This window comes from Phaethon aethereus (genome assembly GCF_964289735.1).
Source record: "Phaethon aethereus genome assembly, chromosome: 3".
NCBI classification, from domain to species: domain Eukaryota; kingdom Metazoa; phylum Chordata; class Aves; order Phaethontiformes; family Phaethontidae; genus Phaethon; species Phaethon aethereus.
The window spans coordinates 6,494,145-6,507,636 of NC_138576.1; the positions used below are offsets into that span (position 1 = coordinate 6,494,145).

A 13,492-nucleotide genomic window follows, 5' to 3' on the forward strand; every position below is an offset into this window, starting at 1 on the left:
TCCTCACATGTTTCAGAGTAATCCTGACTCCAGGCTAAGGTCCAGGAAATATTTGTTTTTCAGCTTTGACTGTCTGGATCACCATGATTCACTTTCCTCTGCAGTGCAGAACAGTGACCAGCTATTGCCATCAGCTGGGCATCTATCATCCAGTAAATGCCTCCCACTGCCCCTTAGAGGGGCACTGTGCATTGAAGACTCTTCAGTTTCTCCTATGCTCTGATGCAAAGTGACTTACATTCTAAAGGATGAAATGAGAAGTCATTTGTAGGAGATTGTAGTAAATAAACCAAAGTTCCTTCTGGCCTCAAACTCCATGAAATTCTGATATTTTTTTCTGCAATCAGATGAATATTTAGAAAATAATTATGTCTCCAATGCCCATTTAGTCACTTTATTCCCAGCATTGTTTTCAAGATAAAGGTCAACTATTTAACATCTGATCTAATAAAGAAAATTAGCAACACTGATTTTCAGTTACCTCTCATTCTTCTCCTCCCTGTTGTTTTATGAAGAACATTTGCATGCATAAAACACAAAATATGTTTTGGGGAAAAACAGATTCTGGGCCAATCCTTCTTCCTTTGAAGTCACCAACAGTTTTGCAAACTCATGTCCAGGAGCCAGTCACTGGGTTTTCTATCATGTGATAGCTTGCTCTACAATTGCTAAATATAAGCCTGTGAACAATCCTCTTGGGATAATAAGACCAGTTGGATGCTTAAATCTGAACATTTGCTCGTATAAGATTCGGACATTTTACTGAGTAAAGCCATAACTTCATCTAAGCCCTCGCTGTGGGGAACATACTTAAGATGTATCAAGTGTATCGCAACAAGGGGAGTTACCCACCAGTGCGAAACCATAGAGCAATGAAGTTAAAACTCAATTCTAAATAATAATGTAATTTAGGCCTCCCATTCTAGCAGCGAGGCGCTTAATTCCTCCCAGGACTGCTGCCACCAGCTTGCTCTAATCCACTTCCAGCTGCGCTACTGCTCCTGTGTGCGAGCATGGGAGTTCAGCTGGGAAACAGAACAAAGCATCCCAGTAAAGCCAGCAGCACTTGGAGGAATATGCAAACACACAGGGGAAATAATTCCCTCTTAAAGAAGAGCGTCTGCCAACTACTGTTCCCATTGCAAGTATTTTAGTCTAGGCCTGGCTAATTCAGCAAAGACTTGAGAACGTGCCTTAATTTGAGCATATCGTTAACCTCATTGACTTCAGTAAACGTTGTCAACGGCTTTTCAGGGTTTTGCATATCTGAGTCTTGAATTTATATAGGTATACATATTCTTTAATTTCTTCTCTCCCTCCCTATGGTACGCTATGGAGTCAAAGATACTTCAGCACAGATGTGTCAGAAAACTATGTCTGCTAGTACATTAATTGCAAATATTTAGTGTTTCCAGAATGGCTGCGTCTAAGACTACTAATCAGGCATACCAAGTCCATGCCTTGGAGGGCTTGCAGTCTGATCGCATCTGGACTTGCACAGAATCTTAGTTTTAGTTTTGTATTGTTTTCAAATAGTATTTTTCATATTTCCACCGGGAAATCTTCATGCCTTAATTAGCAAGTTCTTAGAAGAAGAAAAAAAAAATAGGAAAGTTTAGAAATATTCCCTGGTAAGGTACACGTTTCTGAGATTAAGATGATGTTTTGTTATCGTTTTAGAAAACTGAAAACCTCTTCCTTCCAATGACATAAAAATCTCCGTTCTTAGTTTTGGCAGGTCAAAAGATATTGGTCCTTAAAGCTGTCACTGGTACCAGACAAATTATTGATGGCTCTGGGCCTCCAGCCAGCATGATTTTGAGGAGAACTTTCAAAAAGTTATTTCTCAAGCAAACTTACTTTGCAAACTGCTTTTTCTGAGCATTTAAGAATCAGCCTTTTATTACTGGGCAGAAAGCAGATACAAGCAATTGGGGATGGATGATAAATGCAACTTGCCCACTACTTAACAAGTTAGCACACAGCTACCACCACTGTTTTAGTGGTCTTTATATGTGTGTTTTTATAAAGAGACAGAGTGGAGAACAGTTTTATTAACATATCATGAGTGAGTTATTATGGGTCATCCCAAACGAATGGCAATAAAAGCTTTATATCGCACTCACCAACATGTATTTGGTACTTTATGTGCCACAAATGTTGCAGAAAAGCTATTTTACATATGTTTTAAAGACTGGGTATTTTTTATATTAGGGCTGGTTTTGTAAAGCTGCCAGGCACTTCAGCTACCGCGAGCCCAACAGTACTCAGCTCAGAGGGAGCCATAAAAACTTGTTTAAAATGTTCTGAAGCAGCTTTTTTTGTGCTTCAAAATGCCACAGTTAAAGATCTGTCATCCTGATACGTCCCATAGCTAAAAAGCCCATCATAAAGCAAGTCCTTTTCTCTGAAATTATTTTAAAAGCTATTATTTCTAGTCCTTCTTGGTTGCATGACAGAGAAAACTTAATATTGTCACAGCATAGGACAAATTGTGGCTTGTGCTGGGCCTTGGACAGGTGTGGGGTTGTAGCAGAAAAGGGAAATTCTGCAACTAAAAAGGAAGAAGGAAAGATTTTAACAGCAAGTTGATACACAGACATATGCACACACACACACATATATATAAAAAAAAAAAAATCTGTGGAAAAAACAGGAAGCTTTTATGTTGGTCCTGAATTAGAGCCTGTTGCAAGATCTCCACCACAGGAAACTCCCCATCGATACAAGGGCATTGAAATGGCTTCTTAAACCTGCTCTGTTAAAGTCAAGAGGAGCTCACCCACAGCATCAAGAAGCTCCTACCCAGGCTACATACATCAGTTCAGGTGCCACGAAGGGTCTGCACCACAGAGCTGTTATTACTGTAAATATTCTACGTAGGGTTTTGGAGTGAACTGATTTTTTTTGCTTATTTTTGTGCTGATTTTCTGCTTCCTCCTTAAGAAGGCGTGATGGCTTCTACAAAGGATCAGAGCACGCCGTCCAGCCTGTGCACGTACCTACACTATGGCTCTGACTCTCTCCTCAGCAGGAGCAACCCCACAGCGTAAAACTGATGTAGGCCAGTTTTAATGCCAGCCCTATACGTGCGTGTGAATGTTTACTGTATACATACATACACAGCACACGAAGAGAGACATTTCCCACCTCACGCACTTAACCACAGAGTATGATGTAGCTACTGAAAGAGGTGAATGGCATTTAATCACATGTAGGTTAATGATTTAAATGCGCTTTTATTTTTGGCTTCTTGATGTAAATCCAAACCAGACAAGCAGAATCCTCTGGTCAGACGGCTGGAAATTCCTCTGCATGAAATCATGTTGGTGGTCTCCCGGCTCAGCGCCTTCTGAAGAGCCGTACAGTGAAATATCCTTCCGTACCACTAATGAATGCGCCCACCCACACTGGAGCTGGTGCCCCCTAAGAACTCAATTCAAGAACAACTTTTTAAACTTATAAATGAAATCAAAGGGCTCATTCTATAAGCCAAAGAACTTACAATTTTAGGCGGGATGCTTAATGGTATGAATGGCATATAGGTTGCCCCCTTGGTTTGCAGTATACAGTCTTGCAAGAAAAAATAACAAGCAGGATACCGAATATGTACACAGCATTCCAATTAATTACATTTCATCTTCCTCCAATGAATACATAAATTGTTGCTACCTTGGTAACTGAGTTTGAGTGACTTGCTCAGCATCAACCAAAGGAACCCAACTAAACTCACAAGACCTTGGTTTACTTTCCTGTGCTCAGACAAGACCTCCTTCTAGCTATTAAACAATCACTAAGCAACCAAAAGGTCTCAAACTGGCCATGAAAACTTGAGCAAGGGAATACAGGAAATAATTTTTAAGACTACTGCCACTGAACTCTCCCGAGACTCCTGTTCTTGTACGAAGGAGCACTTGTCATTTCAAGTACAAGCACTGAAGCCCGGTGGCAATGGCCGGAGGACTGGATTAACCCGGTTGTGCTACCGAAGCGAGACGCGGATCTAATCCCGCGATGAGAAGCTGACTGCTTCAGAGAGGCCCGTTATAAAATTATCAAGTGACACAGGGGGTGGAAGGAATCAAGCTCGTTGTAATTGAACTGACTTGAAATAATAAATGCACACACTTTCTTTAAACACAGCTTGCCACATCCTGAGAATCTGGAATCAATTCCTTCCCTTTCAAGAAGCTTAAAAGTGGTGGGACTTTGATATGGCATGAGCATGTTTGCTTCTGGGCTTACAGCCCTCGCCAGCCCGTTCCAAACCTTTCAACGTTTTTATATTATAAGACAGAAAAGTTAGGAAAACAAAGATGGAAAAAAAGAATCAGAAATTCAGGGAACTATTAAATCAGAGCAGCCTAGCTGCCAAATACCTTTGGTAAGTAAATGAATCGTGATCAATAACATATTGCCATACAGACTTACAGAAGAAGGTTATCACCTGCTTCTGTGCCAGGCATAACGGCGTGTGGCTAATGAAGTACTGCATGAATCCAGAAAAAAAAATACTATTTTTCTCTGTAATGTTAAAGCATTTTACTTCAAAGTAATTTTAACTCATCCAGAAAAAACATGATTTTTGCCATGAAAACTTTGTCAAAATCGATAGGTTACTATGAAACACTTCTCTTTTGTCGGTGTTGCATTTGTGAGAGGAAACTGTCTTGATAGAAGGAAACCTATTTTGTTAAGGGGATGTTTCAGCCCTGATTGTAAAGCTGCTTTATATGTTCACATATTTGCCAGCAGAGGGTATCACAATCTTAGAAACAAACAGATATATGGATCCTTATGTCCATTTACATGGAAGAATTCAGACACACACTAAACCAAGAAATGACAAATCTTATTTTCTGCAGTAACTTTTCCGCTATAAGAAAAAAAAAAAAAAAAGAAGCTTCTTAAAGGCTACAGGCTCTGTTATCAGTGCCATCTCACCACCTTTCCCAGGGTAGGAAATATTGCAGCAACACAGCCAAGCGATGGCATTACTTGAAGTCTGAAATTGTTGTATGTCCCTGGCTGTAAACCCTCCTGGGAGGAACACCAGCTTGGGCTTATCTTTGGCGTGCATTAGGTTCTCATTATTTCTCACATCCAGTATCCTCATACTGCCTAAATCTCATTAATTATCCTAACCACGCCACTTTTCCACAAAGATCTAACAGCCGCAGGCTGTAGTGAGAGCTCATGTTACGCAGACCGCACGGTTTCTGCTAAACCTGTATGTTATGAAGAATGATCATATATCATCACACCTAACCCACACTTCTCGCAGCTAGAGATAGGCTGATGCTACAAATTCCTAGCCTGATATCCCGTGCATTAGTGAATTCACCTCCCTGACTCCCAAGTTAAGAGAACATAATTTAAAAAACCTGATGTTTAGTGCTTTAGCTTACTTGGTATTTAGCACTCCCCTATTCCCAACTAAAATAAACTAAAATTATTTTTTATATAATGGTCTGGGTTCTCCATTTTATTTTTTATTTATTTGTGTATTTTGGTCATGTGCATCTGATGTCCCAGTCATTGGTGTGGCTTTCCAGATTAACCCAAGCACTTGAGTCTGCTGGAGCTAGGAGCCAATACAGAGGATGCCTGTGAGACATGTACTGCATTTATCTGAGAGCTGGGCTGTATAGGTATTGTTAAAGATAACCACAAGCATCAATCTCTCTTCTTTTTGGATCTTACCTGCTTATATGGAGACAGGGAAAGCGACATTCTCCTAAATAATTACATTTTATATTTATAAATTTTTTTTTATTGTTACAGAACTATATGCAACTACTTCTTCTGTTACATAGGAAAGATAATGCATCAGAATCTGCTGCAAAATGATATGTATCATATCACGGCTAAAGCCCCAGATCCCTTTTTGATTGGTCCTGCAATTTTTAAAAATATCAGTCGAAAAGAAATAGCTTCATTAGGAAATACGTATACAGGGGTGCTGTCCTTTCCTTTTTGCACATGGTCTTTTCACTGCTCAAGAAATCCAACACAAGTACCTTTTAATTAACTCATTATCTGCCATCCAAATCAGCCTTCAGAATAACTGCTGTAGGTTCAGATGAACTGGGTAGGAAAGTGGGTAAAATGTCCCTGGGATAAGGGAAAACCCATTCTTGCTTAGCCCTTGAAAACCGAAAGTCAATTACTCCGCTGCAATTGAGGTCTACTTCCCACATGGCATACGTCTGCACTGGTAGTCCCAAGGACTCTGAGGTCCTCAGGTACTTTATTCCGTTGATAGAAAGAACATGTAGGTACTACCTATACTCCGCTCATCCCTGCTCTATTCTCCTTGCACTGCAGCACTCCAGCTGTAAAAAATCAAGCTAAAAGCTTTTCTCTACTTCAAAGAGGAAAGTTGAGGATCAGTGTGTTCAGAGATTGCAACGTGTCTGGATATCAAAGGAGCACGAACCAGCTAACAAAATGGAGTGAGGACATTTGCAGGGAACAAAGATTGCTGCTCTGTTGCAGCTTAACACCTATTTTCTCTATAACTTTGGTGTGCTCAATTGCCATTGGGAAGCCTTTTCCTTTTATTTTCAGGAGTACCTAAGCCAAGAGTTTGTTAGGCAGAACGAGGGAAAGCTCCCATTAATCACACTGCACCCAGTAAAAAGGGGAGACCTGATCACGAGCACTTTGCGGGCTTAGATTCTTTATCTTTCAGTAGCGCATACCCGACCTTGAATTCCAGCTCTGGTTATGGCCAGACACCTCTAGGACAGCCATTTACTACCGGCTGGAGCTGCCAGCCCTGGTGAGTCCAGGGACCTGCGTATTGCAGAGTCACTGGGAAGGGATGCTTTGGGTTTATGCATGTGGACAGACACCCATGGCTGTTTTAGAATGCAAGGGGCAGCACAGCTGAATTTAAGATTTACAGTTGTGGAGCAGACCATAAAAATTCCTTGTAAATGGCCAAGATATTTTAGTTTCACTGTAACATCTATTTAGTCTAGCTCATAATTTATCTTCCTTTTACAGCTTCCTACAGAGGTTGGCTGAGCACCCCATTAGCATTAGGCAAAAAAATAACTTTTTAGCATCCCTGAGAAGTGAAGCACTATAATTATTTCCTTCTGTTAACAACGCAAAAATATTAGGGAGCAGATTGTTATCTGACATAAATCATCATTTACCCATTTTCATCTCATGGGTCAGCCCCAGGCAATGAAATATAATCAGACAGATGAAATCTGTGGCAGAGCTGGAACCTGAAAAAGTCTAGTCTTCTCGGAATTACATGATATGAGCGTGTGGTGTTTAACATGCCTTAGGTCTCTGTCGTGTGAAACTAGTAATATAAGGTAAGATAAGATGTACATCAGTGAGTGACTGCAAATATTCTACTAGATCATCTCAAGGGATGTGGCAATGTAAAACCATTAGCTTTCATGGTGCAAGAGGAGCTTAGATTAGCTGAAGTCTTGACTCTCTGAGGGGAAAGGAATGCGGAGAAGAAAAACAATTTCATTAAGGAGACAGTGTAGGATGCATGTAAATATGCATGGCATCCAGCTTCTGCAGGGAGGGCATTTCTTTTGACACACAAACATGTGAGGGAAAGTCTAGGGCTTACAGAGTGCAATTACATTTCTTAAAGCCACGTCTTTAATTACTTTATGTTTAATGTCTTGATTAGTTTATATGAGCAAATTAGCTATAACAGCATAACATAATCATGAGATAAGTGGGCCAAGAGTCTGATGGCCACATCTAACAAATTATGAAGTGTCAGGGCATGGGTTGCTCTCACTCAGGCATTCAGTGCTAAATTTTTAGTAGTAGCACAGTTTTGGGTCCAGTCAACACACACTCTTCTAAGCAGTGCCTGGGCAGAGTAGAGGAAGTAGCACGGGCCAGCAGTCACTTCCAGGAAGCAGTATGGGATCCTGTACTGGAATCTGAGGAAGCCGGGCTGTATGGACAGGAGCCATGTCATGGTAAAGGGGCTACTAAGCACTCTGTGGCCTGTTTTTTTTACTAGTACAAATGTAGTTAATTCATTTGTGCCAATTGAGTCCACTGAACCAACCATCTCAAGTGGATCGGAAGCGGTACCTGATCTCATATGAACAGACTTTACAATAAAATGATAGGAGAATGGTAACATTATTCCACTTCTAAACACATAAACTCTCTGGCACATTTGGTAATGATCCTACTCACCAGCATTATCCTGCTGCTTGGTATTTTTGATGTATGCAGAAAATTTGGAGAAGATATCTATTCCAGCAGTGTTTGATTCCCGGTGCTTAGCGGCCAACTTGGGGTACCTGAAAAGGGAGAAGCAGGGGGAGGGTAACATCTTGTGTGATGATTGCATATACAATTTACAAGAAGAAAGAAAAAACCCGTCTGTACGAGGAACTGCAATTAACGCTGTCATTTACCTCAAAACAACAGCTTGGCAAGTTACTCTTAATAATACCTATGTCTGTCAAAGCAGGCGTTTGGATAGTTACACAAGTAAGCCTTCATGACCAAGGTAATTTCACTGGTGCTTTATGTAACCACGATCCAAGATACAGTGGCCTTAAATCAGACGGAAGCGTGAATTTCCAGAAAGATGCAGAGGGGTTTGGCAGACAGCTCTCTCTACTATGAATGGCAATTGTGTCTAATTTTCTACGCTCAAAATGTACTCCAGAATGTAACAGCAAGGCATGTTAGTATTACCCAGGTGAAGGAACATGCGGTTTTCGGTCTCTGAATTGTTTTTTATAGACATCTGGTGCAAAGGAATATATCGATTTGAAAGACCAACACAAACTAATGACTCCTACTGATTTCAGGGGTCTTGGACCAGAGTACAGAAAATTTAAATATCTGATCTTTCGCCTCAGGACTGGCCTATAGCTGCTGATTCACTTGGAGGTAAAACACTCCGTAAGGAACGAAGCCAGTATTCATTGATTCATAGATTTTAAGGTCCAAATCACAAGCCAACAATTTTTTTCCCATTATCCTTAAGTCCAAAACATTTGAATAACTGAGGCATATCTGGTGAATCTAAACCTTTCCTTGGTAGCTTGTTCCAATGGTTAATCATTCCTACTGAAAAAAATCTGTGCCTTATTTCTAATCTGAATTAGTTTGTTTATAACTTACAGCCATGGGCTCTTGTCATTTCTTGACTAGAATAATGAGTACTTTTCTGCCTACAGAGCCTCTCGTACTCTGTAATTAGTTCCCCTTCCAACCTTTCTAATATATCATACAGGTCAGAAATCTCCAGTTTTTTGCTGTAAAATGCTTTTCTGGCATAGATATTTTGTGTGGCAATTCTCAGCATCTATTCCAAGTTATTTTTAGCGTTGTAAAATGTGGACACCAGACCCCTACAAAAATGTTCTAGTATTGGTCTCCTTAATTCTGCATACAAGGGCATCCTTAAATGTGTACAGAGAAAACATTCTGCAGTTATTAGTCATGCAAGTAACCTTCACACATGGAAGTCATCTCACTGAAGCCAGCAAGTTTCGTAAATAAATATGTAAGTAAAGATTGTAGGAGGGAGTGCTTTTTAGGAACTCCTCTTAGGACATCTTTCATTCCTAGGAAATGGAATATTGATTGAAAAAATCCCAAGTTCTTACTTTGGAGGTGCAAGAGTCTCTTCCAAGAATTCCTCAATCTTGTTAACATCTGTCTTGACTTCTCCATTGAAAGTCAAGAAAGGTGGGTGGGTCCCAGGAGCCAGATTGTGTAGGTCAGCTGGCTTTCTGCAGAGAAAAAGTCATGAAATCACTAATATTTATGGTCAGGTAGTTGCACAGATATTTATAGTTCCTACAAAATCAGTTGTTTGCCCTTCTTTTTTTCTGTAGCTTGTGGTTAGAAGACTTTGAAACTACCCCAAGCACCCTGTTTAATATAAAAACATTCCACAAGTGAAAAAAAAAAACAACCAAAGCTGAATCCCAACTATTTTGTTGTGCGCCACAGACTCCCTAGGCCAGACACAAATCTGATTGAACTCAGTGGGGCCTTACTATAGGGCAAACACTGGATCATATAACTATTTTCAATTAAACTGAACAATTTTTACCTTTTCAGGTCAACAGTGGTGACATTGAACACAACTCCTTTGAGCCACAAGATCATGAAGAGACGCTGGGAGAATGGGCAGTTCCCAATGCTTTCTCCATCTATACCAGCCTAAGGGATGGAAAGAGAGGAAAAATAGATTTCAGACTTGTTAGTCACTTACCTCCCTCGAGATGGAAAATTGGATGTTGAAAGAAAAAGAATGCATTTAAAAATAACTGACAGTGCCTGTAATTTAATATACTTTATCATCAACACAAGAATGGAGATAGTCCAGGATTCAGCCTTCGTGAGGAGCTTGAGAAGGCAACCTGGTGCCTCTCCTGAGGGCAGCTCCGGGTGAAGGAGATGTGCCCCTTGCTGATGGCAAGCAACATCCAGGAGACTGTATATTCTTTCAATTACTCTCATCCTTACATGACTGCCTGCTTCATGGACGTGATAGAAAACTCAGGACAGGTTTTCAGCTCTATTTAAGTTGTGGACTGCAGCTTGTATCAGCTCAAGATCTGCTTCACTGTTTTACTACCCAAAATGTGGACTTTCAGATCTAGATTTAAACCCAAGCGCTCTGGACATTCACTCATTCTTATCCACATGCAGTAAAGCAACAGCCCCAGACACAAACAACTAGATCCAGACAGAAATCTCCATCCAAATCCTTCTAAGGTTCAAGGCAGATTTCAGCCAACGCATTCAGTCTGTTCCTACCTCTAGTACCTAATGAGTTGCCTACAAACCACTACAAAACAATTAAAAAACTGCTAGTGTTAGCATTGAGGAAACAGTCTATTTTTTCCTCTAAAAATTTATGGTCCTTAGCCATGCAAATTCTGACTTTGAGCCATGGAGGGATACAAATAACACTAGCTGAACTGAGCCAAAGCTGCGTCCAAGGACAACATCCTTCTACAATAATTATGCTTGTGGCCAAAGCTTTCAGGACGATAATGGTTTTGATAGATTTCCATTTTAATTTGTGGTACCATTGTGTTTAAAAGATTCTTATAATCCTGGTGAAGCAACCAACCTTCCGTTGTTGACCCACATGGGTTGCATAACTGTATTTTATGCACACAGTGTGTGTCCGAAAACGGCTGATGAAAGAGCTAAGCAAATACATGCCCTTTTCCTTTGGAGAAAATATTATAGTACTCTGTTTGCTCTCATTAATTTTATCTTCTTAATATTCAAGCTGTGAGGTAGCATTTCTCTGTCTTGAAGAAGGAATCACTTCTAACTATTGCAGTTCTATGAAACATTCACAGCGCAACTAGAAACATTTTGACCAGTTGCTACACATTCAGGCCTTGCATGTGAAATGTTTAGCTGAAAGATGTTCTGGTAGGCGTCATGAATCTTTCTCAAGTCTTGAACGCAGCTTTTGATGACTCTGGGTTTAAAAACAAATTCCAGATTTCCCACCCACCAAAATATGGAGAGAGTATGGATTCAAGGCTTGGAGGCAACCCATCATAAAGTTTAGGGCTATGTAAAGAGTTTTTCTCTGGGTTCGGATTAAGTTTCAAACACTCAGACTATAGAGGTATTTAGATATGGGCGTACAGTTTGGCTGCACTTTTACCTGAAATTATAGATCTGCAATATGCCTGGCACATGGCATACGCAAGAACCAGCAAACCAGGTGGGTCAAAGAGAGGGATGGCATGAGGATGAGCAAGAGAAGATGCATTTTCCCATCTGCCTGAGGTGTGAATAGCCTGCTTTTGCAAAATTTTATTAATTAGATAATTAGCTCTGTTCTGCAAATTTCATGGCAAAACAATGACAATGTTGCCATGGGAATACCAGGCTCCACCATATTGCATGCAATAATTACTACAAAGTCTAATTTGTTGTTTTGGCTTTGGCTTGATAAACCAAGAACTTTTAACTTCCTACCCTTCCTGAAAAGAGGCAAATGCTATTGGAGAAAATAGTGATACAACACCAAATTTCCCTTTGGCTTTTTCACCATCTCAATCATAATTATATCCTTCATAACTGGGTTGGGTAACTGAGTCTACAAACAATGTATTACAAACAACGTATTACAAACCTAAAATTTGAAGAAAAACAGATCAATGGCTGAATTGAAGGGCAAAAGAGCACAGACAGAAAGGCTGATTCTCATCTTACCTTCTCTGGATTTACTTTGGCTTATACCTCCACTGCGTCTGATTCACTCTTCACCTGACTCCCCTCAAAGTGAGTGTAAAACCCTGGTTTGCCAACACCTACAAATACCTTGCAAGCAAAGAGGTCTTGTCTCACAATAACATGCAAAGCTCCAGCCCTCCTGCAGGTCTCTACCCTGCATGGAGGCAATCTCCTGCCTGTCCTCATCACCCACTTCTTGTGCTGCAAATGACAATTTCACCTTTTTTGGGAAAGAGACTGAGGAAAACCGTTTCCCCGCTCTCTCCAATTACATATTCTCATACAAAGGTTAAGGGTTACCCAGATCTGCATCTTTTTATACGTTCTCTGTCCTGTAAGGCAATGGTGAAAAAACCTCTCAAAACCAGAGAGGATTATTGGGGGAACAAAGTAGATGAATGATAATGAAGACACAGAAACGATGGGTCATGTGAGGTTAAGGGATGCAGAAGTCACTGGGGATGGAAGAAAGAAGCAGAGTCTGAAAGAAATAAGATTCACTTAGACACCAAAAATAAAATTAATTGTGGAGGTCAAACGAGGCCTCCGACAGCCCCAAATGGCCAAAATATCTTCCCAACACTTCCAAAAGGGTGGGAAACATTAATTGCTAGAGACACACTGGGAATAGACAGAGGAAATTCCAGAAACGAAAGATAAACTAAAGAAAAAGTACGGTATGATCTCTGTTCAAAGCTCCTGGATCTGGAAGCCAGGCTCATGATTTGGGTGGAGTCTGACTCATGGGTTTTGATCTCATGTGACTGGCATAACTGAAAACGCTACCACAAATCACAAGGCAAACTGGTGACAGAGGAGGGAACAGAATCAAAATCTCCCCAGCAACACAATTTCTCCATTAAATTCAGCTCTTTTTCTGCAGAAATTATAGGCAAGGCTCTGTCGGTTTTGTGAATCCTTTCTCATTGCTTCTAACAGCAGTCAGTAATTCAATGTTCAGCACTCAGAAAGAGCAAAACCTTAGTAGGTAATAACTTCAAAGGTTTATCAGAGTGTCTTAAGATCCCTTGTGAAGTCTATTAACTACCAGGAGGAGATGAGGATAGAACAGAGCTCTTCCCAGGCTTAGTCACTCTTAGCTTCAAAGGAAAACAGCTTGCTTAAAGCACCCCAGTAGTGCCTAAATACAAGTCTATTATGTATCTGTCCAAGGTTAAGGGCTCAAAAATGCAGGAATTAAATAATACCTTCATCAGGATCAAGAACTCAAACAGTTGACGGAAAGAAAAGAACA

General features: G+C 40.4%; 1 protein-coding gene across 2 annotated transcripts in view; it reads right to left on the reverse strand.

The window, feature by feature from the left end:
* CLIC5 (chloride intracellular channel 5) overlaps window positions 1-13,492 on the reverse strand; it is a gene marked incomplete at both ends in the record, with an annotated part of 79,274 nt that overhangs the window by 15,350 nt on the left and 50,432 nt on the right. For both annotated transcript variants that reach the window (XM_081998079.1, XM_081998080.1), the window contains 3 exons: window positions 8,197-8,303; window positions 9,627-9,752; window positions 10,079-10,188. In XM_081998079.1, the coding sequence (XP_081854205.1) occupies window positions 8,197-8,303; window positions 9,627-9,752; window positions 10,079-10,188 (343 nt within the window). The remainder of the gene's footprint in view (window positions 1-8,196; window positions 8,304-9,626; window positions 9,753-10,078; window positions 10,189-13,492) is intronic.